This window comes from Paramisgurnus dabryanus, chromosome 19 (assembly GCF_030506205.2).
Source record: "Paramisgurnus dabryanus chromosome 19, PD_genome_1.1, whole genome shotgun sequence".
Taxonomy (NCBI): Eukaryota; Metazoa; Chordata; class Actinopteri; order Cypriniformes; family Cobitidae; genus Paramisgurnus; species Paramisgurnus dabryanus.
This window is the reverse complement of record NC_133355.1, coordinates 22,034,384-22,062,352: the sequence shown is the minus strand read 5'-3', so window position 1 is coordinate 22,062,352 and position 27,969 is coordinate 22,034,384. Positions and strand designations below refer to the sequence as shown.

General features: G+C 36.4%; 1 protein-coding gene across 1 annotated transcript; it reads left to right on the top strand.

The window, feature by feature from the left end:
- The first annotated feature begins 55 nt into the window (after positions 1–55).
- rnmt (RNA (guanine-7-) methyltransferase) lies at positions 56–26,683 on the top strand. The gene is made up of 11 exons (XM_065293096.1): positions 56–138; positions 448–587; positions 1,295–1,433; positions 1,669–1,791; positions 11,081–11,196; positions 11,820–12,001; positions 13,520–13,684; positions 15,380–15,497; positions 17,349–17,450; positions 17,543–17,576; positions 25,751–26,683. Exons 1-11 carry the CDS (start codon positions 120–122, stop codon positions 25,786–25,788), a joined length of 1,176 nt encoding a protein of 391 aa, XP_065149168.1. The 5' UTR covers positions 56–119; the 3' UTR covers positions 25,789–26,683.
- The last annotated feature ends 1,286 nt before the right edge of the window (positions 26,684–27,969 follow it).

The window sequence follows — 27,969 nt, the reverse complement described above, 5'->3', positions numbered from 1 at the left end:
ATTTTCGTCGTAGCGTACAAAAGTTTTATACACGCCAGTCCTGTAGGTGGCGCTAAGCTTCTGCACTGCACACAATATTACTCCAGTGAACAATCGTGAACACTGTTGGTGCGGGATACATGATGGCGCAAAACTCAAGTGAGTATACAGCAACATTCATTCAGTCTTCAGCAGTCAACTTTGATGCCGCTGTTCACCATTCAAATCTAAATATGTTTTGTAAGGTTTCGATAGTGCAAAAGCATCGATCTGTTTTTGTACGTTACACATGAAGCACGTGCTTGACATGGAAGTTGCGTTCATGTTTTAATATTAAAAACAACACAGTGCATTACGAAATTATACAATGTTAATGTCATTATAAACCTGTTAGCATTTCACATGTTTGTATAATATGCATCTGATCTCCCTAAAACATATATACACTAATACACTGTTTGTTGACAGGATTGTTAGAGACAGAGAGTAAATACACCGATCCAGAGGTCGAGTGTAGGAGAGATACTGCACAGACTTCATCTTCATTTCTGAAGAGACCAAGAGATGTCGATGAGGATGATAAAGATGATTCTCCCAAAAAGAAGCTGGTAAGATAATCACATACTCGCCTGAACCCTCTATGATTGGTTTATGTTAAGTTACACATTTTTCTCAAAATGTCTGTATAAGGCACATACCATACCTTTAGATTTATGCATTTGGCAGATGCTTTTATAAAGTCCAGTCAGGGTAGACATTTTATTAAAATGTGTGTTCCCTGGGAATTAGACCCACAACCCTTTCATTGCAAACACAATGCTCTGCCAGCGGAACTACAGGAATTAGTACTTATCTGCTTGTCTTGTAGGACAGGGGGTTCTCAAAGTGGGGTCCTGGGATCCTTGGTAGTCCTCAATGCTCAGCCAGGGGGCCGTGAAATCATTTGTAATAAATTATATATTTGCATTGTTTTAAGAAGGGGTTATATACATCTAAGAACCATGTCTGTCTTGCTACTGTTGATTTTATGATAGCTTTGTGATCGACAGGTCCGCAGAGTCCAAATGGAATTGAAACAAAACTTAGTAACTATGCTTAGTAACTGTTACAATTTTAAGAGGATCCTTAAATGTTTCTCTCTTGCAAGGTTTCCTGACCGCAAAAAGTTTGAGAACCTCTGTTGTAGGTGACAAGACTATATGTATGTGCCTTTATAGATATAAAAATGTAAAACAAAAGCTGATGTATAGTGTAGGCAAAGTCATTTTAGGTGAGTGAGATGTGTGGCATAACTCAACTTTTGTGTGCTTTTCAGGTCAAAGAGGAATCACTTCACAGTCAAAAAGTGGCCACACATTATAACAAACTTCAGGAGTGTGGTCTGGCAGAGCGCAATAAAAGCAGGATTGTCCACTTGCGCAACTTCAACAACTGGTTGAAGAGTGTGCTCATTGGTAAGAAACACTGCATGGCATGGTTACCAAATAATGAAATGCTTGTGTTGTTGCATGCAAACTTTAGATCCCTTTAGTAGTAGTTCAATAGACTTTGCACTTGTGTTCTTCGTAATTCTCATCTGATCTTGTTGATGTTGTGGCTTTTTAATCTCAGTGATTTAAATAGCCAGTAAATAAGAGTAATCATAGGTAATTAGAAACTGTTTTGAGGTCAGTATGTTGCTCTTCTTAGCTGAGATCTTGGATAACGTGAGGAAGAGGACGAGAGATGTTGCTGTGTTAGATCTGGGCTGTGGGAAAGGAGGAGATCTTCTCAAATGGAAAAAAGGACGGATCGACAAACTGGTCTGTGCAGGTAACCACAGAATTTCTTTCATGTTTGGCCAGCGTCGTATAATCAAGATGCAAGATTTTTGTGTGACGTACATAGATATGCATTTACAACCTATAGTTAAATGTAAATCTGGTATACTCTATAGACTGTACAGCCAAAAATGTAAAAAGTTAGGGATTTTTTTTATTACATTCAGAAATTAAATCAGAGACCAGCTTTAAACGTGTTACTTCTATCTAATACCAGCAAGCAACCAGCTTAGGGTTCTAGACTCTTTCATCATATCATAATTTATCCAAAGGTCCAAATTTCAACTTCATTTATTTATATAGCACATTTAAGTGCACATATGTTGCCCAAAGTGCTTCACAAATTAAAATCCTGCAGAGGAACAGAAATATGGTACACATAAACCGATAATAAAAATACATAAAACAAGTGTACACAAAAGCCACATAATGAAAGATACCCACATCAAACTGTCCCTGCCTCAAAGGCCAGATTGAAGAAATATGTTTTCAGCTGGAACTTAAAAACCTCTACTGAAAGACTTTAGGGGCCCTATTTTAACGATCTGAAACGCAAGTGCGAAGCGCAATGCACAAGTGACTTTGTGGGCGGATCTTGGGCGCTGTTGCTATTTTCTCGGCAGGAAAAATAACTCTTGCGCCAGGCGCAAATCAATAAGGGGTTGGTCTGAAGTAGGTTCATTATTCATAGGTGTGGTTTGGGCGTAACGTCAAATAAACCAATCAGAACGTCATCCAACATTCCCTTTAAACGCAAGGGCGCAAGTTCCATGGCGGGTTGCTATTATTATGACGGATTTACCAGGCGCACTGGTAAATTTTCTTATGAAAATATTTTAATCGTTATTTGCATGAGAATTTTTTAACGCAGCCACACAATAAATAAAAACTATCACCACAATGCTCACCACTATGATTCCCCTTATCTCATGTGTTAATATTTTTTATTGTAACAATTTATGATTTGCAAAAATAACTGTTGCATTTGTGTAGATTAGATAAGCAAAGTGTGTGCGCGTTGTGCACGCTATACATTATGGTCAAGCACGTGCCCTTAAAATAGCATAATGAACAACGCGCCACTGACTTTAGACTAGTTTTTTTTGGTCAGTGGCGCAATTGTTTTTTGAAACTGCAAAATAGCATCAGGGATGGTTTGCGCCGGAACACGCCTCCTTTTTTGCGCTGAACCGCCCAGGGAGCGCAAGTTCATTCCCTAGTTTGCCGACGTGCGTCTGTGGAGGGAAAAACCCGCTGTGCGCCGGTGCAAAATACGAATAATACATGCGTCACTGACAAAGTCAACTGCGCTTGGTGCAAGATAGGGCCCTAGATGTTTCTTGCATATAAGAAAGGAAGCTTTCACGGGATGGCACGAAGGTAAGTAAATTATAAGATAATTTTTTATATTTGTGACCCTGGACCACAAAACCAGTTATAAGGGTCAATCTCAAAATTGAGATTTATACATAATAAATAAATAAATAAATAATATAATATTTATAAAAAAAATTAGCTTTCCATTGAAGCATGGTTTGTCAGGATAGGATAATATTTTGTAATAAGTTTTTTCAATACTTAGCTTTTGTTTGAAATTTGAGATTCCAGATTTTTAAATAGTTGTGTATCAGCCAAATATCCTATCCTGACAAACTATGCTTCAATGGAAAGCTTTTGTTATTTTATTTATTTATTTATAATGTATACATCTCAATTACAAAATATAGCTGTAGACAGCGATACGGGGCCAAGCAACAATGGTCCTGCAACACGCAACGAAGCTGAAAGGACATGCAATTGAAGAATGCAATGTAGCAGATATGTATGGGAACTATCAGCACACAGGACTCAGAGATGAGAATGAACATAATGAAAAAATAAAAATTTTGAAGTATAATATTTATGTGCATGTGGAAAGAAGGACCGATTAGTCCAATGCTGACCTAGAAAACAATTGAACCACTAAAGCATCATACATGTTACACATGAGACTTAAACCAAAAGAGCACAAACGAAATAATACCTGTTAAAATAATAAAGTAAAATACAAATAATGAATTGAAGCTTTTGACTCTAAAGTAAGAGACTTCAATTGCTGCCCTAGCCAGGATTTGAACCCATGATCTCCAGGTGTCATGCCTGTCACTCATCTGGTTGAGCTACAGGGGAGACATACGTACAGACAGCTGCTTAAGTTAGATTGCTGAAGTGACAATGTGTATGTTCAAGTTTGGAGAGATTTTTCTCAAGAAGAGAATATTTTTTAAAACCCCTGTAGGTAGTCAAACCTATTCGAACATTTGACTCTACATGAACCATTTTGATTGCCGCCGTATGGTGGATTTGAACCCGCAACCTCTGGATTTCATGCCCATCACGCATTTGGTTGAGCTACTGGGAAGGCATAGATTACCCCATCAAATATTCTCCATAGAAGTTTAGTTGATTAAATGGTTTAAAAGTTATTCCTGTTGACAAATGTATTACTTTTGAACAAAGATAAATATCAAAATTATGTTTGGTCATTTCTATGTGGCTCGGTCCAAAGATAATCTGAGCCAAATTGTGTAACAATTCAACAAACACTGCAAAAGTAGTAGCAAAAAAACTGAATACTGTACTTTTCAAAATGGCCGCTACTGCATATTTGAACTGGTGATGATGCTTGGCCACCAAATTACTGCAAGCCGTGCAGAACATGGAAAACAGACTGGTTGAGAATAATAGGTGAGAATAAACTCAAAACAAATATTAATAGAAAAACATAACACATGCATCAGACGGGATTCGAACCCTCAACCTCTGAGTTTTGATGCATGCGTTTAATAGACTGCGCTACACAGGCAGTGTAGCTAGCCAAGGTTTTTAGAGCTGCAAACATTCAAATGGCCCAATCAAGGAAGGTGCAGACATGACATTGCAGAGCAGAAATAACAAAATTACAATTTATATGAGAATCAGATAGTTTAAGTGAGAACAGTTAAAGTTTAAGTCAAGAAAAACATGTTGTATAGGAATGCACAACATGTTATAATACAGTCATAATAATTTTAATGAGACAATGTCACAGGGACAGTCAACTTTGGAGAGGTATTTCTCGGGAATGGCAGAGAATATCAAAAATGTGTTTGGTCATTTCTGTGCGGATTGCTCCAAAGTTTATGTGAGCAGAGCCTGGCATAAAATAGACTTAATTTGCAAAAGTAGTAGCGAAAAAACTACTTCACATATGCTATGAAATAAGACATGAACAGAATGTTGAAAATTGACAAATGAGATATCGTTGCAATCGACATAAACCAGTGAATAAAAATTCACAAAGAAAATGAATATCAGACAAAGTTTTCAGAAGTTATGGGCTGTTTTATATAGTTTATGAACCCTAGGTGGCGCTGTCTTCAGATTTCCCAGGTACCTTCAGGACATCATACCAATGCTTCCTACCGATTTTTGTGCCGATACATTATATAGAATAATAGTTATCCCAATTTAAAACAAAATTCAAAATAGTGTACAGGCGGTTTGGTAATTTCTGGCATAATATATATCGACAGATTTGTCATGAGCCAAGGAATCCATAGACACCAAGATCATAATTTTCTATCAAACATTTCAATAGTTATGGGCAAAAATAGCCATTTTTCATATCTCATGACCCATAGGTGGCGCTGTCCTCAAATTTGGCATGGTACCCCAGTTCATGGTCCTTATGAAGGGTACCAAGTTTCATTTCAATTGATCAAAGAATGACCGAGATAATGACTCAGAACGAATTTTGGGTCGACATCGTTAAATGTACGCATTTATAACTTTTGAACAAAGATAAAAATCAAAATTCTGTTCGGTCATTTCTCTGCGGCTCCGTCCAAAGAAAATTTGAGCCAAATTGTGTAACAATTCAAGAAACACTGCAAAAGTAGTAGCAAAAAAACTGAATACTGTACTTTTCAAAATGGCTGCTACTGCATTTTTGAAATGGTGGTGGCGATTGGCAACCAAATTATGACAAGCAGTGCAGAACATGGAAAACAGACTGGTTAAGAATAATGGGTGAGAATTAACTCAAAACAAAATCTTATTAGTAAAACATAACACATGCATCAGGTGGGATTCGAACCCTCAACCTCTGAGTTTTGATGCATGCGTTTAGTAGACTGCGCTACACAGGCAGTGTAGCTAGCCAAGGTTTTCAGAGCTGCAAACATTCAAATGGCACAATCAAGGAAGATGCAGACATGACATTGCAGAGCAGAAATAACAAAATTACAATTTATATGAGAATCAGATAGTTTAAGTGAGAACAGTTAAAGTTTAAGTCAAGAAAAACATGTTGTATAGGAATGTACAACATGTTATAATACAGTCATAATAATTTAATATGACAAAGAGACAATGTCACAGGGACAGTCAACTTTGGAGAGGTATTTCTCGGGAATGGCAGAGAATATAAAAAATGTGTTTGGTCATTTCTATGCGGATTGCTCTAAGGTTTATGTGAGCAGAGCCCGGCATAAAATAGACTTAATTTGCAAAAGTAGTAGCGAAAAAACTACTTCACATATGCTATGTAATAAAATATTAACAGAATGTTGGAAACTGACAAATGAGATATCGTTGCAATCGACAGAAACCAGTGAATAAAAATTCACAAAGAAAATGAATATCGGACAAAGTTTTTAGAAGTTATAGGCTGTTTTATATAGTTTATAAACCCTAGGTGGCGCTGTTTTCAGATTTCCCAGGTACCTTCAGGACATCATACCGATGCTCCCTACCGATTTTTGTGCCGATACATTATATCGAATAATAGTTATCACAATATATGACAAAATTCAAAATGGTGGACAGGCGGTTTGGTAATTTCTGGCATAATATATATCGACAGATTTGTCATGAGCCAAGGAATCCATAGACACCAAGAGCATAATTTTCTATCAAACATTTCAAAAGTTATGGGCAAAAATAGCCATTTTTCATATCTCATGACCCATAGGTGGCGCTGTCCTCAAATTTGACATGGTACCCCAGTTCATGGTCCTTATGAAGGGTACCAAGTTTTATTTCAATTGATCAAAGAATGACCGAGATAATGACTCAGAACGAATTTTGGGTCGACATCGATAAATGTACGCATTTATAACTTTTGAACAAAGATAAAAATCAAAATTCTGTTCGGTCATTTCTCTGCACCTCGGTCCAAAGATTATCTGTGCCAAATTGCGTAACAATGCAATGAACGCTGCAAAAGTAGTAGCGAAAAAACAAAATACTGTACTTTTCAAAATGGCCGCTACTGTAATGGGTGGAGTCTTAATGTAAGGTGTTCATTGTAATGAGCGTGAGGAGAGCAATCAGATGTACTAAGTAGAATTTTTGTTGATCAAATTATTCTAGAGTTATAACCATTTGAATATTGAATTTTTGAAGTGTTGGTGGCGCTATAGAGTTAATGCTAGAGACCCCATATTTGGTCACATAACTATTTAGGACCACCACTACAAGTGTGGCAAATTTTTTTCATTTTCCTATGTACGGTTCATAGGGCTGCCATAGACTCCCATTGGGGAAGAAGAAATATAATAATAATAATAATAATAATAATAATAAATATAGCTGCAAGCAGCGATACGGGGTCAAGCACCTTCAGCGCAATGAGCACCCAAAGCACAGCAAAAACGGCACGACGCAGCAAATGCGCAAAGCGCAGAAAGCGCGCAATACAGAGCCCGAACCCGAAGTAAAGCAAATGCAGAGCAGAACCACTGCAGTGCGGAGCAACAACAGTAAAGATGGCAAAAATATAACACGTGTGGAAAACCAGACAGGTCGAGAAGAACGTGTTAAAGGGAACAAAAAAGGAAATCTCAATAAGTGAAAGTAAGAGCTGGAATTCGAACCCATGACCTCAGGTTCCCAAAGCAACGCATTAAACGCATGCGCCACTGAGTAAACGATTAAACCACTGAGTTGGTGTGTCCAAGCTATAGAATAGAGATTTAGAACTGTAAACATTGATATCCAGCAATTACCAAACGTACAGAAATGACAACAGAGAGCACAAATAACTGAAATACAATGTATTGTATGAAAATCACAAAACTTAAGTGAGAAAAAAAGTTAAGACAAAAACCACTGCACATGGGATTCGAACCCATGAACTCGGGTTCCAAAAGCACAGCAGTTACCGCATGCGCCACTGAGTAAACGATTAAACCACTGAGTTGGTGTGTCCAAGCTATAGAATAGAGATTTAGAGCTGTAAACATTGATATCCAGCAATTACCAAACGTGCAGAAATGACAACAGAGAGCACAAATAACTGAAATACAATGTATTGTATGAAAATCACAAAACTTAAGTGAGAAAAAAGTTAAGACAAAAGATCACAGCCCATGGGATTCAAACCCATGACCTCAGAATCTCATGGCATGTGGTTAACCAGATGCGCAACTCAGTTAACACAGCTCAAAGGGCAGCAATAAACAGCTTAGGTGCTGCAAGGATTGACATATGCCAATCAACACAGATGCAGAACTGACAGTGCAGAGCAGAACTAACAGAAATACAATGTATATGAGAATCAAAAAGCTCAAGTGAGATTGAAGACAAGAAGATCATTCTGTATAGTAATGCTATACAATGTAATATACAGTAACATTAATTTACTATGACAAATAGACAACGTCACAGGCACGGTCAACTTTGGAGTGGTATTTCTAAGAAAAAGAAAACAGAATATCAAAAATCTGTTCAGTCATTTCTGTGCGGATTGCTCCAAACATTATACGAGCAGTACCTGGCATAAAATAAACAAAATTTGTAAAAAGAGTAGCGAAAAAATCATCTACCATATGCTTTACAATAACACATGAACAGAATGTTGGAAAATGACAAACGAGGTATCGTTGCAATCGGCATAAACCAGTGAATACAATTTCACAAAGAAATTAATATCAGACAAAGTATTCAGAAGTTATAAGCAGTTCCATAAGAACTGTTATAGTTTATAACCCATAGGTGGCGCTATACTCTGACTTCCAAGGTACCTTCAAGACATCATGCTGAATCTCCCTACTGATTTTTGCACGGATATGTCCAATAGTTCAAAAGATATAACAATTTATGACAAATTTCAAAATGTCGGACAGATGTGTGTGGTCAAACCCGGCATAATACACATCGACAGATGCGGCATGAGGTAAGCAATCCATAGACATCAAGATCATAATTTTCTGACAAACAGTTCAGAAGTTATGGGCAAAAATAGCCTATTTTATTATCTCATGACCCATAGGTGGCGCTGTCACCAAATTTGGCATGGACCCCAAGTTCATGGTCCACATGAAGTGTACCAAATTTAATTTCAATTGATCAAAGAATGACTGAGCTACAGCTTCAGAACCATTTTTGCGTCAACCTCGTTAAGTTTGCGCATTTATTACTTTTGAACAAAGATAAATATCAAAATTCTGTTCAGTCATTTCTATGCGGCTTACTCCAAAGATCATCTGTGCCAAATCTCATAAGAATTGAACAACATTTGAAGGAGGAGTAGCGAAAAAATGGAATACTGTACATTTCAAAATGGCCGCTACTGTAATGGGTGGAGTTTTACTGTAAGGTATTAAAAGCAACAAGCATGAGGAGAGCAATCACGTGTACTAAGTAGAATTTTCATAGATCAAGCGGATCAGAAGTTATAACCCTTTGAACATTGAATTTTTGCACTGCTGGTGGCGCTATAGAGTTAGTACTAGAGACCCCATTTTTGGTCACATGACTTTTTAAGACCACCACTACAACTGTGCCAAATTTCATCATTTTCCTATGTACGGTTCATAGGGCTGCCATAGACGCCTATGGCTAAGAAGAAGAAGCAGAATAATAATAATAATAATAATAATACTAACAATTACAATAGGTGTCTCAGCACCTTCGGTGCTTGACCCCTAATAATAAGAAAACCATCAATTGCAATAGTGGCCTACCGCCCTGCGGGCTTGGCCCCTAAAAATGTACCTTATAACTGGTCTTGTGGTCACAAATATGAAAATTATCTCATAATTTACTCACCCTCATGCCATCCCAGATGTTTATGACTTTCCTTACTTAGGTTGTTTTCACATATATTGGTGCGCACCGTGGTGCTGCCTCGGAGCGCACCAAAATACATTGTATCATTTTTCAGTTAGTGCGGTCCGTGTTCACATATATATATTTTTTACTTTACTCGAAATGCCGCACCGTACACCATGTGACAACGGTCAGCACTGTCATTGGTCTCTGACAGCTCTTACCGTCTCATGACCACCCCCACGTTTCCACGACAACCAGCTTGACAGAGAGAGCGCAGCTATCAAGATGTGGAGATAAACGATGCACGTCTTTGGGAAGTTTCTTTGCTTTAACGCGAAATTGCGTAGCTGTTCTATTAAAGCCTTTCTCACGGAGCCGTTTGCTAAAAGCCCGTAATGTCACTATTTGTGTGTGAAGGACAGCTATGCATTTATAAAATCATCAGCTCAAACGTAAAGGAGACAGCGAATCTCTATGCAACGGACCAGGATTGGCTTGTTTGTTGTTAACCCACAATATAACACCAGGCTCACGTCACAACGAAAGCCCAGGGGCTCAAACATGTGGAGAACTTCCTGTATTTGGTTCGGCCCGAGGTACAGCAGTGTTCACACCACAGGTGGGTCGCCCCAGAGTTCGGCAACAGCCGCTCCGAGACCACCTGTTTAGAGCGGTCTCGGAGCGGTCGTTTAGTGCGCACCCGAGTGCGGCTGTTGTGTTCACACTGACCCAAACGCACCGTACTCGGAGCGACACGTCATTTGGGCCGACCTAAACAGTGTATATGTGAAAACACCCTTACTTATATGTAAGAAACATCAAGAGTCTTTCAGTTTCTTTAGTTAATGGAACACATTTAATGAAACAACACATTTTTATTTATATTAATATGCCATCATGGTATTTTTTTATATTGGGCTCAAATTGGAGAAGCTTCAAAAATTAAATACAAACCAGTTGACTTAATTGGTGTAATATTTGTCTTCTGAAGCGAAACTGTATGTGACCACATTTTAATATAATATGTTTGTGTTTAAAAAATGAAAGAAGTCATGTTTATCTGGCATAACATGAGGCTGAGTTTTCATTATTTGGGTGAACAATTCCTATAACTAGAGAACAACATAAGCCAAAAAAGTAGCACAGCTCATGGTTTTGCATAAGTTTTGTAAGTGCTTGACTGTACTGTTATTTGTATGTTATAGATATTGCAGCTGTGTCCATTGAACAGTGTCAGCAGCGTTATAATGACATGAGACGGAGAGGACACCCAAATGATCGCACATACTCAGCCGAGTTTATAACTGCAGATTGCAGCAGGGTATGTGCTTGTCATTTTTCTTTTTTTTTTGGAAAAACAGATTTACAGTTTACCTATAACCCTACACCAGTTATAAGATCTGCATTAGATGTGCTCATGTAACTGCATTAGAAACACTGACAGAAGTTTGTATAGGGTACACTGTTTGTACAGGTAAAATCTTTATAAATTATTAGGTTTAGACACCTAACATTAAATAAGAACAGATTTTAGTGTCCTCTTATAATATACTGTTTCAACGGTTTTAATACTTTGCCCCATTGCAAAGTGGAGTAATTTGTAATTTGTAAGACTTTCCGAAGAATACAGAACCACTTTTAAAACATTGTTCTGTGTGAGCTGTCTGACATTTTTATCTTCAACAAATTTTTTGAGTTTGGCCCGTAAACCTATTCAGATATTTCAGCTAACCGGTTCATTTTTTTAAATTTTTTTTAGTTTAACGTCAGTAGTTAAACACTGCACTTTTTAAAAGCTTGTTTCATTTGTGCAAAGCACATCTTCATGTTGAAATCTTCAGGGGTTCTCAGTTTTATTCTCCAAAGGAAGAAGCATAAAATAAAGTCTTTGAGCATCAACGCATGACAGTACAATGTCACATGCTCTCTTTCTTTCTGTATCAGGAGTTGCTGTCTGAAAAGTTGCGAGATCCTGAGTTGCAGTTTGACGTGTGCAGCTGTCAGTTTGTGTATCATTATTCCTTTGAGAGCGAACAGCAGGCTGACACCATGTTGAGAAACGCCTGTGACAGACTGCGACCTGGAGGATTCTTTATTGGGACAACACCAGATGCATATGAGCTGGTGTAAGCACGCACGCACACACGCACGCACGCACGCACGCACGCACACACACACACACACACACACACACACACACACTTATTGTCATACTTATGTCTAATTAAAGGGGACAGAGAATGAAAAGCATTTTTACCTTGTCTTTGTTGAATAATGGTAGTCTACCCGCATTCACAAACATACAAAAAGTGCTAAACATGCTAAACATCTCAGTCTCATAGAAATTCCTCTTTTAGAAATGTCAGCCAGAAAACGGCCCAATCTGAAAAACTGATGCTTATGACATAAAAGGCATCTCACTGCCCCTCCACTTTAAAATAATTGGCTACATTTTTTGAGTGGCAGCAAAGTCAGCCAATCAGTAATGAGATTGCAAGTTAAGCCAGTAGGGGGAGTCAAATAGGTGCAAAACCACTTGTTTAAAATCCCCCACCCTAATACAGCTATCTGAGAGAGGTTTTTAGGAAGCTTCTAAGGCATTACAGACCCAAACAAAAATATTTTTGTCTACATGTCACATCACAGAACAAGGATAAATACTCCGTTCAATCATTCTATGTCACCTTTAAAGGGATAGTTCGGCCAAAAACGATATTAAACCCATGATTTACTCACCCCCAAGCTGTCCGAGTTGCATATGTCCATCGTTTTTCAGACAAATACATTTTCGGATATTTTAGAAAATATTTTAGATCTTTCAGTTAATTAAATGTAATGTTACGGGGTCCACCCATAGTCCACGACCTTCAAGTCCAAAAAAAGTGCGTCCATCCTTCACAAATTAAATCCAAACGGCTCCAGGATGATAAACAAAGGTCTTCTGAGGGTAATCCACGCGGTGTTGTTGTAGAAATATCCATATTTAAAGTTTTATTAACGTATAACTACCTTCCGGTAGCGCCGCCATCTTAGTCGCGTCTGCATTCAGCATGAGAGCTTACGCAGCCTACGGAGGCTATGGGTGGACCCCGTAACATTACATTTAATCAACTGAAAGATCTAAAATATTTTCTAAAATATCTGAAAATGTGTTTGTCTGAAAACGATGGACATATGCAACTCGGACAGCTTGGGGGTGAGTAAATCATGGGTTTAATATCATTTTTGGCCGAACTATCCCTTTAAGCAATAAGCTATGAGAAGCTGTGAATTATTATAAATATAGTCTTGATTGGAAGGTGTTATTGGGCACAATGTTTTTTTTCAGCATTAATAATCGAAAATATAAGGACACAAATGTTTATTAAAATGTTATTTTGTATCATCACTAAATGTGGTGCTTTATTTAACTGTATAGCCCCTGATTTATGCACAGTAACGCAATGCAATTATTAAGATGCATGAGGTGCTAAACCCCACCTACGTCAATAAAAAAAAAAATGATATTAACCGTATGCTATTATATGTTCATCAAATACTTAACTTTAAAAAAAATTGCAAACTACTGTCTGTCGCTGTATGTACTGAGTCTGAGCTGTTTTCACTTCAGTTTGTATTTTAATATTTTTGGTCTTGGTCCACAGGAAGCGCTTGGAGGAGTCGGACTCCAACAGCTTTGGAAATGAAGTTTACTCTGTAAACTTCCAGAAGAAAGGCGACTATCCTCTTTTCGGCTGTCAGTATGATTTCAGCCTGGAGGGAGTTGTAAATGTCCCAGAGTTTCTGGTGTATTTCCCTCTGTTTGAGGAGTAAGTATTGCATATTGTTTTTTTTGCAGCTGTAATATCATGATTTGCCAACAGAGGGCACAGGCGACTCATAAATCTCCCGCTAAACATCTGTAGTTTCTGAGATACTAATGATGTCATACTTTCATGTGATTGTCTGGCTCTAGGAAATGTTTGACAGATAGGTTAGATGGATAGAATAACAAGTTTATTTTATTGATTATGGGATTATTATTTAAAACCTGCTCTTTTTGATTTGATTGAAAATAGAGCAACTGTGTTTAAAGGAATATTTCACCTTAAAATGAAGATTCTCTCATAATTTACCCGGCCTTATGCCATCACAGATGTATACTCAGAGATATGAAGTTTCAGGGCTTAACAAAAAGATTTTTTATAATTGTTCAGGTTTTTAATTGCCCAGCCAATTTTTTTTACTGGCCCCAACAACAAAGATTTCAGTTTTACGTATTTAGAATAATAATTATGAAATTAAAAAGCTGATTGCAAATAATTGCATTGTTTCTTTCGTCATGTTTTACCCAAGTACCATATTTTCCAGAGTATAAGTCGCTCCGGAGTGTAAGTCGAATCAGTCAAAAATGCATTTTGAAGAGGAAAAAACATATATAAGTTGCACTGGACTCCACGTCACATTTATTTAGAAAATGATTTCACAAAATCCAAGCCGAAGAACAGACATTTAATCTGGCAAGGCAAGTTATTCAACTAAACAATGGCACACAGAACAGCAAGCTGAATAGGTGTCTGTACATGTTAACGTAACATTACCATTTATTCACCGAACACAATAGCATATTGAACATACCTTGGAGGCTGAATAGGCTAAATTAACACGACAAGCCAAATCAAGTTCAAAAAGGTCCTGAAGTCACTGAATCCATTGAATTACATAAATACAGAAGCAGCATAGAGCGGACTCTCGCGGCTGTAGACGGTAATGGTTTCTGTTGGTTCATATGACTTAATATTGACATATAAGTTGCACCTGACTAGAAGTCGCAGGACCAGCCAAACTGTGAAAAAAGTGTGACTTCTGTTCCGGAAAATACTGTAAATGTCTGCGTCAAAGATGTTAAATAATTACATTTTCGTTTGGCCTCGTAATTCGAGGGCGGCGGCGCCATCTTAACATCTCTTTGCTCTACCAGCTGACATAACACGCGAAGTGCCCACAACAACCAATAAGGTAGGAAAAACCTTTTGACATCGCTGAGAAGTTAAAGCTTGTGACGCTTAAAATGGTCTCATGGTAACATTGCATAAGAATACATGCATACAAATGACCACAGAAAATATATTTTAGTGACTGAGGAGGGCAAAGCACTGGCCCAATCTGGCCAGTGACAATACTGTTTACTGGCCTGAGCGTCTCTCACGCTGGCCTCGGGCCATCGGGCAGTCCCTGAATATGCTTCAGAATGCATTTATTAACTCACTGGAGTCTTCTGGATTACTTTAATGATGACATTTATGACAGATAGATGTGCTTTTAGGAGTTTTAACTTTTTGGCACCTTTATATATTATGCACATTTGAGCATTTATCCAATAGTGATTTTTATAGATTTGGTATGGCATGAGGATGAGTTAATTATGGTAGACTTTTCATTTTTGTGTGAAGTATTCCTCTAATATTCACTCATTGGTTTGTGCTAAAAAAAGGTAAATTCTTTTTTTTCTTTATTCTATCCAGGATGGCAAAAAAGTACAACATGCGTCTGGTCTATAAGAAAACGTTCAAAGAATTCTTTGAGGAGAAAGTTAAAGATGAGAAAAACAAAGTTCTCATGCAGTGGATGCAGGCACTAGAGGTTTGTGTGCTCTGTTCCTTTTTTCGACATTATATCTTTTTTTTTTACTACTAATTCCAGCTCTTGCACCCTTCCCTCCAAGAATACTTGAGATTTCTCCGTATAACCTCATTCACACAGCACTTTGGTCCCAGAAAATATCTGTAAAATTGGCAAGAGCGATTTGGGAATAGAGGACTCCGTATGCTTTCACATCGCTCTCACACTACCACATGAAGTTAAGCAAGCCTTTCATGGGAGAGGGTTGATGAGGTGAATCAGGTGTTTTATTTAGGGAGACATCGGGGGATAGAGAAACACTGCATTAAGTGATAATATTACAGATGGGAATATTAATATAAAATGTCTGTTTTTACGACACACACTGGGCTTGGTGTTATATTGAAAATTTCTACATGTCTTGAATGATTTTGTTAGGAAATTAGGATCGCCATGTAGACACAGTAACGATTTGGTGACTGTAATTTTACCAAATATGCCTATTATTTTGTAATAGTAGGGGGCTACAAAATAAGGGGGCGTGCACACCACAACTTTTAAACGTGCCTGGAAATGCCTGGAGGACACCGAATGCCAGCTGTTTTCTTCAGCTGAGCGCTTTGGTAGCTTTGATATTTGAGAGGTGAGCTGGTTGCTTGTTGTGATATTTGTCCCGCCCTCCTTCACTGTGATTGGACGTCCATGTGAGAACTGACATTAAAATCGGTGCTCAGTGCTGGGTGCAGAAAAAACGCTAGTTGCTGGCTTTTTTGAAAAACGTCGAGCTTCCATTGGAAAACAATTGAAAACATACGCCGGCTGTGGGCATATTAGCTTTGTTGTGCACGTCTGCTTAAAGGGGACATTTCACAAGTCTTTTTTAAATAGTCAAATAAATCTTTGGTGTCTCCAGACTAGAGTACGTATGTAAAGTTTTACCTCAAAATATCATACAGATAATCCATTACAGCTTGTTAAAATTGCCACTTTGTAGGTGTGAGCAAAAATATGGTTTTGGGGTGTGTCCCGTTAAATGCAAATGAGCTGAACTCTGCATTAAATAGCAGTGTTGTGGTTGGATAGTGGATCTGTGTAACCCCCCTCTGACATCACAAGGGGAGCCCAATTTGAATGACCTATTTTTTCAGATACCATTTGCAGAGAATGGTTTACCAAAACTAAGTTACTGGGTTGATCTTTTTAACATTTTCTAGCACTGGGGACCCAGCTATAGCACTTTACATAGAAATATGCATATGCATATCGCAACGGTTTGTAATAAATAAATTATTTTATTTTTATACTTTAAAAAGTAACATATGGTTGATGAGATAATAATATATTTTTCAGGCATGTCGATTTTAGTTGGGATATGCGTGCGTGTGCGATACTGTGCATGATAGCGGTAAAATGTATTTTGTTTATTAATTGTTTGTTTACATTATTGAAGAATGTGATTTGTTTTATGCAAAAATAAAACATGGATGTTCACTTTCAGAAGTTGTTTTGATGGTGAGATATAAAAAATATGTTGTTAATATCATTTCATTTTGATTTTGGAAAAAGAAATATGGCATAGATTAGAGAATAGCGCATTATTTAGCATGCTATCATATATTGCATTTTCTGTAAATATCACACGGCCCTACTCCAGGCCTCTTGGCAGTTCGAGAAATGCCTTTGTAATCCTTTAGCTTCTCAGGTAGCAATGTGAAGATATTTGCTGCATTAGACTGGATGTTACGGCACATTTCATCCTCTGGTTACCTCCGTGAGTCCGATCTATCTGTGGATAATGATGTCTGTTTATCTGCCCCATCTTATCTTTACTTCAGCAGAATCAAACAGTTGTCTTTCTTCTTGTTGTCATAGCAATACCCTCCGGATGAGAGAGGCCGGCTGGCGTCCGATTTACCGGGAGAGTATGACCACGCCAAGACGTTATCTGAAAATCCTGCTGTTAGGCTTCCGCTGGTGAGCATTAAACATCATTTTTCATCTAGTGAAATCATTTTATTCCCCTTTTTAATAATTCTGTTTTAATACTAAGCCCTCTTTCTCCACAGGGAACCTTGAGCAAGTCTGAGTGGGAGGCTACAAGTATGTAGTGATGTGCACTTTCTGTTTAAATCAGATTATTTTATTGAGTGTCTTTTGAAATATCACGTTGTGACAAAAAGATGCTTTATGTTACTCAAATACTACCTCAGCTAATTTTCTTAAAGGCTTTAGCTGTTGTACCAAACACGACAATGGTAGTAACTGTTAACGAAGCTGTTTAAAAAAAACATTAATTATTTGCCCTCATGCCATCCCAGATGTATTTGAATCCCTTACTTCAGTCACAAACAAACAAATATATTAAAATGCAGTACTTTTTTTACACAGGACTCAATGTTAAAGCCAAAAAGCACATAGATTTATTAGTACAGTAAGCCATTTCCATTGTGTTAAGAAGTCTTTTGAAGCAAAACACTACTTTTGTGAAAGAAAATATCTATTTGCAGTGATGATGCTTTAATGATTTTTCTTTATTAACTTTGGTTTTACTGTAAGCAAGAAATAACATATACATCTTGGAAGCAGTGAGCGTTATTACATTTTTCTGGTAAAATTTTATTTTAAACACAGAGCATAACATCTATAAAGGGCTTGTCTGTATTGAAAGGTATCTCAGCTCACACCAAAGTCAAATAAGACCACAGCACCTCTGTGGGAACTCTCTTCTTAAATTACATATTTTATCATTTGGATGAACCCCTCTGCTATAGCACACCATGTGGGTCTTTTCATCTAAATGTAATTTATTTGCACTTAAAATAAGTTTAAGGGGGTTACTTGACCTTCCTCCTTACTAACCAAAACTATATTGTACCCAACATTCAATCATGCACTATAGTTATTCAATGGTATTATTATTTGGTTTATTACATTGCATTATACCCCTTACAAAAATTAACCGTTGTTTTAATACAGTAAAGAAACATGGTTACTGTAATAAAACCATGGTAACCACGAAATAAGCATGGGTTTGAAAACCATAGATAAACCATGGTTTTGCTAATAGTTATCAATACACCAAAAAAACATGGTTAATTTTTCATAAGGGACATTTAGAGTTCTTAAACGCATAGACAAAGTCTTTAATTTAACTATTTTGTACCAGATAATCTATTATGTCAAGTTAATGAACATTCTGACTGACACTGACAACAGAATATGCATGTATCAAAATGATGCATTTCAGTTTATATGATTTGTCTTGTATGCTACCAGAAATATATACCTATTATAACACCGTAGTACCATAAAGACAGACAAAAATCAGCTCAACTTACTCTGTAAACAACAGTGAGCTTATACTTTTCCAAATCTGAGGTATTTCTATTACACCATATTTAAATCTTCAAAAGTTTTAGCCTTCTTTTGACAAGCAGCACAAAATCGGATTTGAAAAAACCCCCAAATGATGAAATACTTCCACTTAAAGGATTAGTCCATTTTCTTTAAAAAAAATCCATATAATTTACTCACCACCATGTCATCCAAAATGTTGATGTCTTTCTTTGTTCAGTCAAGAAGAAATTATGTTTTATGATGAAAACTCTCCACGATTTTTCTCATTTTAATGGACCCCAACACTTAACAGTTTCAGTGCAGTTTAAAATTGTTTCAACGGAGTTTCAAAGGACTCCTGAACGAGGCATAAGCGTCTTATCTAGCAAAATGATTGTCATTTTTGACAAGAAAAATTCAAAATATGCACTTTTAAAGCACAACTTCTCGTCTATCTCTGGTCCTGCGGCACGCCAATGCGACCTCACGTAATTGCGTAATGCCGTGGAAGGTCACGTGTTACATATATGAAACGCACATTTGTGGACCATTTTATACAATAATCTGACATAAAGACATTAATTAGTATCAGTTGACATACAACAACGTCGGATCGGTCCTCTTTCTCCACACTTGTAAACACTGGGGCGTAGTTTCGCATACATCATCCGTGACCTCTTGACGTGATGACATATTACGTGAAGTCTCGCTGGTGCATCACAGGACCAGAGATAGATGAGAAGTTGTGGTTTAAAAGTGCATCTTTTTTCTTGTCAAAAATGACAATCGTTTCTCTAGATAAGACCCTTATGCCTCGTTTGGGATCATTTTGAGTCCTTTGAAACTCTGCATTAAAATTGTTAAATGTTGGGGTCCATTAAAGTCCATTAAAATGAGAAAAATCTAGGGATGCACCGATACTGGTATCAGGTATCGGCCTCGATACCACATTTTCTAAAGTACTCGTACTCGTTGAAAGTCCCTCGATACCTGGAATCGATACCACGGTCTGAGAAATGTCTATGTTTGAGCGGCGTGTAAGGGGTTAATGCCTCTTGTGTTGTCCAAAGAGGCAGAGTTTACAACAAACTGGAAAATTAGTCCCTTGTTTTCTTGTTAAATTATATGACTTTAGCTGTTACCTGTAAATTTAAATCATGTTTTTTATTAAGTACTCGGTATCGGTATCGGCAAGTACTGAAATGCAAGTACTCGTACTCGTATTCCAAAAAAGTGGTATCGGTGCATCCCTAGAAAAATCCTGGAATGTTTTCCTCAAAAAACATAATTTCTTCTTGACTGAACAAAGAAAGACATGAACATCTTGGATGACATGGTGGTAAGTAAATTATATGGATTTTTTAAAGAAATTTGACTAATCCTTTTTGTCTTATTCACCTTCTGACTCAATCAGAAGTGCAGACTCGATCACCTGCTGAAAAGGTCTACGCTTATTTACTAATGCAGATTATTAAGGGTTGCCTTATGTTTGTTTTTGTGAGTTTTCTTTAAGGTGATAGTTCACCCAAAAATGAAAATTGTACCATCATTTACTCACCCTCATGTTGTTACAAGCATGTATACATTTCTTTGTCGTGAAGAACACAAAAGAAGATATTTGTCAGAGGCCCCATTGACTTCCATAGTATTCTTTATTCCTACTATAAAAGTCAATTTTATATCTGATTTGTTTGGTTGGAAAAATTCATTAAAATTAAGAAAATGATATGGGTTTGAAACAACATAAGAGAGTAAATGATGACAGAAGTTTTGGGTGAACTATCCCTGTAATTTAAACTTTCGCAAAATACGGGAGAGCATGCAAATGAATTAAATTGCATCCGTGAAGTCATTTAACGGTCTTGAAAGTCGTCGTAGCCAGAAAAGTAGTAGCAAATCAATATGACTGCAAAGCGAGTTTTAATTAGATTTTCGCTATGCACCGTTCCCCACATTGTGAAAACATTACATTTTTAGAATGGAGAATACACTGTAAAAAATTGTGCCGTTAAATAACAGTAATCAACTGGCAGCTTGGTTGCCAGCAAGATAATGTTATTTTACGGTTCTGCCTCTGTTAAAATACAGTTCTACTTCCGTTAATTTACAGCTCTCCTATTTTAACAGTATGTTAATTTTATAATGCCCTGAAAGCAACTCATTTCATTTAGGAAACCAATTGCCTGATCCATTCAAGTTTATAAATATATATATTTACATGGTGGTGTTAGTATTGTGAACTTAATTAATTTGAGTCCACTGAAAACAAATATTACTTCTAAAATTGAACTGCAAACATTTAAACTTTCACACAAATCTCATGTAGTTCACCATAAGCAAACTACACAGTTCCTGCTTTAAAATAAAACAACAGGCAGCATAACGTCAATGATCTACTGCCCATCCTTGACCTAAACAACCACACTACTCTTCAGCACAATGGTAACCCAAAAACTGAGCCAAATCCTAACAAAACAAAACATTAAACACTAAGAGATCTCTCACATTATCATCTTGTGTAAATCCCCTGATCAGTTTTTAAGTTCACATGATTTAAAAAACAAAATACAAGGACTTTTCTCTAATGTCTGTGTGAAATAAACATATTTCTGTATGCAAATTTGACTGTTAAGCTTTCTGTTTTTTAACAGCACATTCTGTTAAATAACAGTAATCAACTGGCAGCTTGGTTGCCAGCAAGATAATGTTTTTTTACGGTCTCCTTCGGACTGTTAAAAAACATTAGCATTCTGTGTTTTTATATCTTACATATTTAACCCTTTAAACCCCATCGCAAAATCCTTGGTGTCAAAAGAACACTGCTTAATGTGTCCACACTACAAAGAGTAAAAGAAACAGAGCCAATGTTGAAGTTAATGAGATAATGAAGTGATGATTGAGTTAATTATGAACAGCTGCTGTTAACAAACACAATCACTGAATAAAAGATGAACAAGAACCAAGTAAAAGAGAAAACAAGCAGAAACTCAACTTACAGACTTAGAAGAGACTCAAACTTACTCAGATTTTCTAAGATCTCACAAGAAGATCATCAAACAACTCCACAAACAGCATTACCATCTTCACTTATTACAAACCAGTTAGATTTTATTTTATATGTACATTAGCTCTTACTGAGAAATAAATCATACGGTGGGGTTTCCTAAACAGGTATTATCTTAAACCAGGAATAGTTTAATTAGGAAATATAACAAGTTTTAACAAACATGCCTAACTAAAAACATTACTTGTGCATTTTCAGGCGAAACAAAGGGCACTGATGTATTTTAAAATATGTCAGTGCAAGTTGTTTTGAGTTTGGACAGCTCTAGTCTAATAGTCTAATCCCTAAATAATAGTTACCATTCTCGTGATCAGTGTTTACTTTACTAGGACTCTTGATCCTTGGGTTTACCCTTTGGTGTTATATTTATTCATGCTTATCAATGTGATTTGAAAGACATTGAATATGGCAAAAAAGTATAAATAAAGTATTATCACTAACTAATGACTGTTATGGTGTAAGTCTCATGAGTCAAAAGTAATTTACTGATTTATACAGAAGCTCATAACTGATTAGATGGGTGGCAACCCCTTATAGTAGTCTTATAATGTGACAGAAACTGAGTGTTGAGGTAGCCAGAGGAATCTTAAAAACATTGGGATTAAATGAAATTAAAAAACGCGAGCAAACTACACACACAGACATCAAGAATCAGGCTACGAATCTCAACAATGGTGACTATCAAATGAAAAGCTTCATGCTGCAATGCATGCTGGGTATCAGCATAGTACAAAACTCATTAGGCCGATGAACTGTTTTTCCATTTTCTTTTGTCACCCTAGTTGAGAATCATAGGCTGATTCTTGATGTCTGTGAGTGTCAGCTGAGGACTGTTTTCAAGTTTGCAAAAATACATTTGTAGGCAACTCTGTCAAGCTATCAGATTACTGTTTTACTAATAATTCATGTAATGATTCTGATTCAAATATGTAAATACTTATTCATAAACATTCCTAAGAACTACTAATTTTTATGATTAAGCTTCATAAGGCTGGTAAGACAAACTACTGATCAATAATCAGACATCCAACCTCACAAGAGTCTATCATCTCTTGGTTTTCTTTGCCATAACAAACATGCATCATAAAGCCACAGTTATAGCAACCAGACTGTAAACCAAGTCAAGAGCCCAACTAATGAAACCAGTGATCACCATAATGGTGACTTTAAAGAAAATGCTTGTAAAGTCTAGTAAAGCCCTGTTTGTTCTCAGTAAGAACTTTTGTAGATGTATAACAGAAATAAAGTCAAAGTGGTTTATAGTGAAGATGGTAATGGTGTTTGTGTAAATGTTTAATTCTCATCTGGTGATATATGGAGAGATTTAATGTCTTGTGTTATTTTCAGTTGATGTTCATCTAAGTCTTTGTGTCTGTAAATGTTTCTGCTCATCTCTTCTCTTTTTTTGTTTATCTTTTCTTCAGTGATTCTGTTTATTAGCAGCAGGTGTCCATCATTAATGCTTCAGTATCTGAACTCATTGACTTGATTTCAGGTGGATCATTAGGAAACTAATGTAGGGAATAGTGAATGAGGGTGTATGGTGTGATTTGGGACGCAGTCTTTAACAGTGGACTCTCAGGGCTGTAAATTCACATTATTCTGAAAACTGTTTTTTTACAGAATGCAGAATTTAACAGTATACTTCTGTTTTTGTTAAAAAACAGAATCATACTGTTAAATTTGGCTGTTTTTTAACAGCAGTTTTTTACAGTGTACAGCATACATTTTAATTGCTGACATTAATATATTATAATGAGATTTATTAATATGACATTAAATGAATTCTTATGGATAATTGTATATTTAACTAAGGTAACAATTGAAATTAATATTTATTTATATTCAAAGAAAATATGCAGCATACTGTTAAATTCCAAAGAATAACTGATAGTTTGTGGCCTTTTTAAACAGTTAAGTCTCTCTTGTGCCCGTCTTGCCCACGTTAAACCCTGAAAGATTGTGCAGACACTTTTTTTGGTGTTAAACCGCAACAAATAGCTTTTTCTTATGGTGTCAATCCATGGTACGATAGTTTAAATGTAAAAATAGTACCACATTTTCGTTTTGTGATTTATAAGTGGTTAAAAGTGTGAATTAGTTTAACCCATTTTAACCCTGCCGATTATTTTTAGTAAATCTAGACTTGTTTTACATATATATATATTTTTTTTAAATACATGTGTGGGTGAGGTACAGCTTTTGTATCAGTAGAGTCCCAGACACGACTAAGCTTATTTAGAATTTATTTCTGTTTTTGATCCTCCTACTCACAATACATTAGATTTCATGACAATCAAGTGTGTGATAAAACTCCAGATTACTATTTGTTTTATGGTTAAAGGAGATACTTGACATTAGCCCTTAAGTTTCAATTGAAGCATCAAATTTCATTTATACAGTAAATCTGATAAAACCAAAACAGCATTTCCATCCATTTGCTCAAGATAACAAAAATTTCCTCAGGGAAACAGGCACGAAATGGAAATGTTTGCAGCCACTTGAGAAACCAGCATGCTGTTTATGTAATAAATTGCATGGGACATGCAGAGAAAAAGCTCTGAGCTTCATATTTGTGCGAGTGAACTTCATAAAAGATTATTCACATCTTGTTAAACATACATTATATGATTCAACAAATTGCAATTTGTTCAAATCTTCTTTTTGTCCACCTCAATCAAGATGATGATGATGAGGTTTTTATGCACTTTTTGTAAATTTTATTCCCATCTTAGTTTTCATCCCAAAATGTGCATAAAAATAAGTGGATGGAAGCCTGTTTTAGATGTCAGAAATACGTTTCTCTGTACTAGAGCCGGACCGATAAAGGATTTTGAAGGCTGATACCTATACAAATGTTTGTTGGTTTTAAAAATCTGATATTCCGATATTATTTGTAGTTATTTATGAGTTTTAACTAAAAAAATGTGATAATGCATTTTAAAAAGAAACTTGTTTCTTTTATTGTCACAACAGAACAGAGGAACATCAAAATATATTAAAGTTCTGATAAATAAAATGTATAAAAATACAAACTTAAGATATGAAACGTAAAGCCCTTTGGAACAAAAACACAAAAACAACAACAACCAAATCAAAGTTACCAGTTTTAAAAGACTTGGTTTATAAATATAACTTTGAATAGGACTGGAGACAAATTCTGTTAAGTTCTGATAAATAACAACAACAGCAAAATACTACTGGATCAGAGCGCTCTGTCAAAAACGCCAACAGTGAGGAAATCTAATGAAGGCTGTTTCGTCCGTTTTTTTTTTTTAAATATTCATTTATCGGCCATTATGAACGCCGATACCAATAGTTTGGAAAATGCCTAATATCGGTCTGCCGGTATATCGGTCAGGCTCTACTCTGTACTCTCTGAAGAGACAGTGAAGCAAGAATTAAAGTGATGCATTGGGAGGGAGGTTTGAAAATGAATAAATATAATCAAATTGTCCTCACATCTTTTTAAGCACAGTGCAAAGATAGCAACAAGGCCTGTCTTTGTATCAAATGTTGAGTTTTTCAGGATTGTAGCGTCAGTCGGGACTCTGAAAGAGAATGATGCTATAGTTGACGCACCTAGCATACGATCACTTGGGTAATGTGCGCACTAATGCTACTGAAAACAAGAGACTGTTTGTTTCGGGTACGTCTGGGTTTATGCCGAAGTAACTGTTTGTGTGAAAGAACATCACAAGCTTGTCATTGCTCTGTAGTTTCCTTATGCACTTTTTTCATGTGCAGTTAGGTTTATTAGTATTGCATTGACAGGCTAGTTTGAAATGTCTCTTATTGCTAATAACTAACTAGCAATAATAATACAATAATTATGTCTATGTCTCGTTGTTTGTCTTCTGTTTTTCTTTTTCAGGCTTATACCTGGTGTTTGTGTTTGAGAAAATGTCATAAGTCGAAGGAATCGACCATGGTGCCGGGTGATTACCGCGGACGTGCAGTAGACGTCTCCTGTCCGATCGCTCAGCTTCTAGAAGCCTGCCGAGCACTTCAATTTCACAAAACATCAAATATTTTATACAGTCGGATCTTTCCGAGTGGGAGGCTGAAGAAAGAAATGGTGGTTTTGAGTATGTGTTAGGAAAAGACTGGCATGTGATAAATATTTAGCCGGATACTGTATTTATGTGTTTACTGGTAACCTTTGCTCACCTGGCACCCTTTCTCTTCAAGTCAGTCTATCTAACAAACAAGCAGGGTTTACAGTCCCTATGGGTTTTGTTTTGATCGGCAGACTCCGCTTTCTCCTTAGGCTTGACTTGAACACTTTGATTATCTAAAAAAACAGCCACCTCCAGGAAATCTCTTTTCTTTCTTCATTTCTTTCAACCAAAGCTCTGTTTGTCAGGCAAACTGTCTTGTCCAGCTGTGAAGTGTTAATTGGTTTGTTGTTTGATGTGTGACCAATGCATTTTCTGTAGGATGATGTGCCGTTGTTATGCACGAAAGGAGCCTTCACAGCAATCCATGTAAATGCAGGTTTAACTGGGTTCAGTATTTTTAGTCTTTAATTTAGTATCAATTGTAATTAATTAAGATTGTAATTCTTACTTTTTCTTTATCTGAAAATATAAAGTTTTGGATTTCATTGTTTGGTGTTGTGTCTGTAAATCTATTTTAGGTGATTTAAATATTCAATTACATTTTGTTTTAGTGACTTAAGGTTTGTGGTTATTAATTTCACCAATGTTGTTGACCCAGAACACTGCACATTTTCTCTGAAATCAAAATTGTAACGCTTGACTAGTGTGCGTCTGAATCCTACGTTTTCAATAAAACTACGCAAAAATACCCAGATGGTCTACTGATTTTATAGATTTTTCATTATTTTCTTATTGATGCTTTACTCTCATGCATGAGGCCACAGGAGCTTCAAAGGGTTAAAAATACAGTAAACATGGAAAGATGGGGCCTCATTTATATAGCGTGTGTACGCACAGATTTGATCGTAAAGTGTGCATACGCAAAAATTTCCATATTTATAAAAACGCTGTTCGAAAAATGCTGTTCGAAATCAGGCTTAAACATTGACAAGCGCTCTTTTATAGGTCAATGACATTAATAAGGCATTGTTTAAAGGCGGGGATCTGAAACTGCTTGGCTGCGCACAAGTTCAAGATCATTTGCGATTTATAAATATCGCATCTGAAAGAAAGCGGTTCGCACGTTTTCTGCGCGTACGTTCGGTTTATGAAACCCATGTACGCATTTTTGATAAATGATCGTAAGAATATCAAATGTAGGATGGTTTCTACGAAGCATTTTATAAATGAGGCCCCAGAGTTAGCTGACTATGTCTAAGGGATAAAAGAACATTTTAAATGAAAAAAAAATAGTACACATTTCTCATGGTTAAGGTGTAGCTGTTTACCAACACCTAAGTAAATGTTTTTGCGATTGTAAGTTACGTAAACAAACAAACCGATGTCAAATATATAGATGCACTTTCAGAAAGAAAATGTACTAGAAGGTACAAAAGTTTTTACTGGGGTGGTACCTTATTAAAAAGTACACTTTTGTACATAAAAGGTGCATACGTGTACATATAAAGACCTTAAAGGTACTGTCCCAGTGACAACTTTTGTACCTTTTTGTCTGAAAGTGTGAGCTCACATGTTAACATCCATCTGAATCTGCAAACTCTAAAAAAAAAAAATCGGAGGGATCATAAAATTGCAGTTGTTCAAAACCTGTATGAGTTTCTTAATTCTGCTGAATACAAAATATATTTTGATAAATGATGGTAACCACACAACTGACCTTAGTAGGAAAAACAAGCACTATGGAAGTCAAAGGGTACCGTCAACTGTGCTTAAGATCGTTTATGTTTTGTTTTCAACAAAATAAAGAAACTCAAAAATCTTTTTTTTGGGTGAACTATCCCTTTAAAGGGGTCATAGCATGAAAATCTGACTTCTTCCATGTTCTTCAACCTTGAAAATGTGAAAAAGAACAACCCAGTAACTTAGTTTTGGTAAGCCATTCTTTGCAAGCATGTGAAAAATTAGGTTGTTCAGATTTCGCCTGTTTTGTGAGGTAGATAGCAAGGCCAATTACATTAAGGGTGCGTCTCAT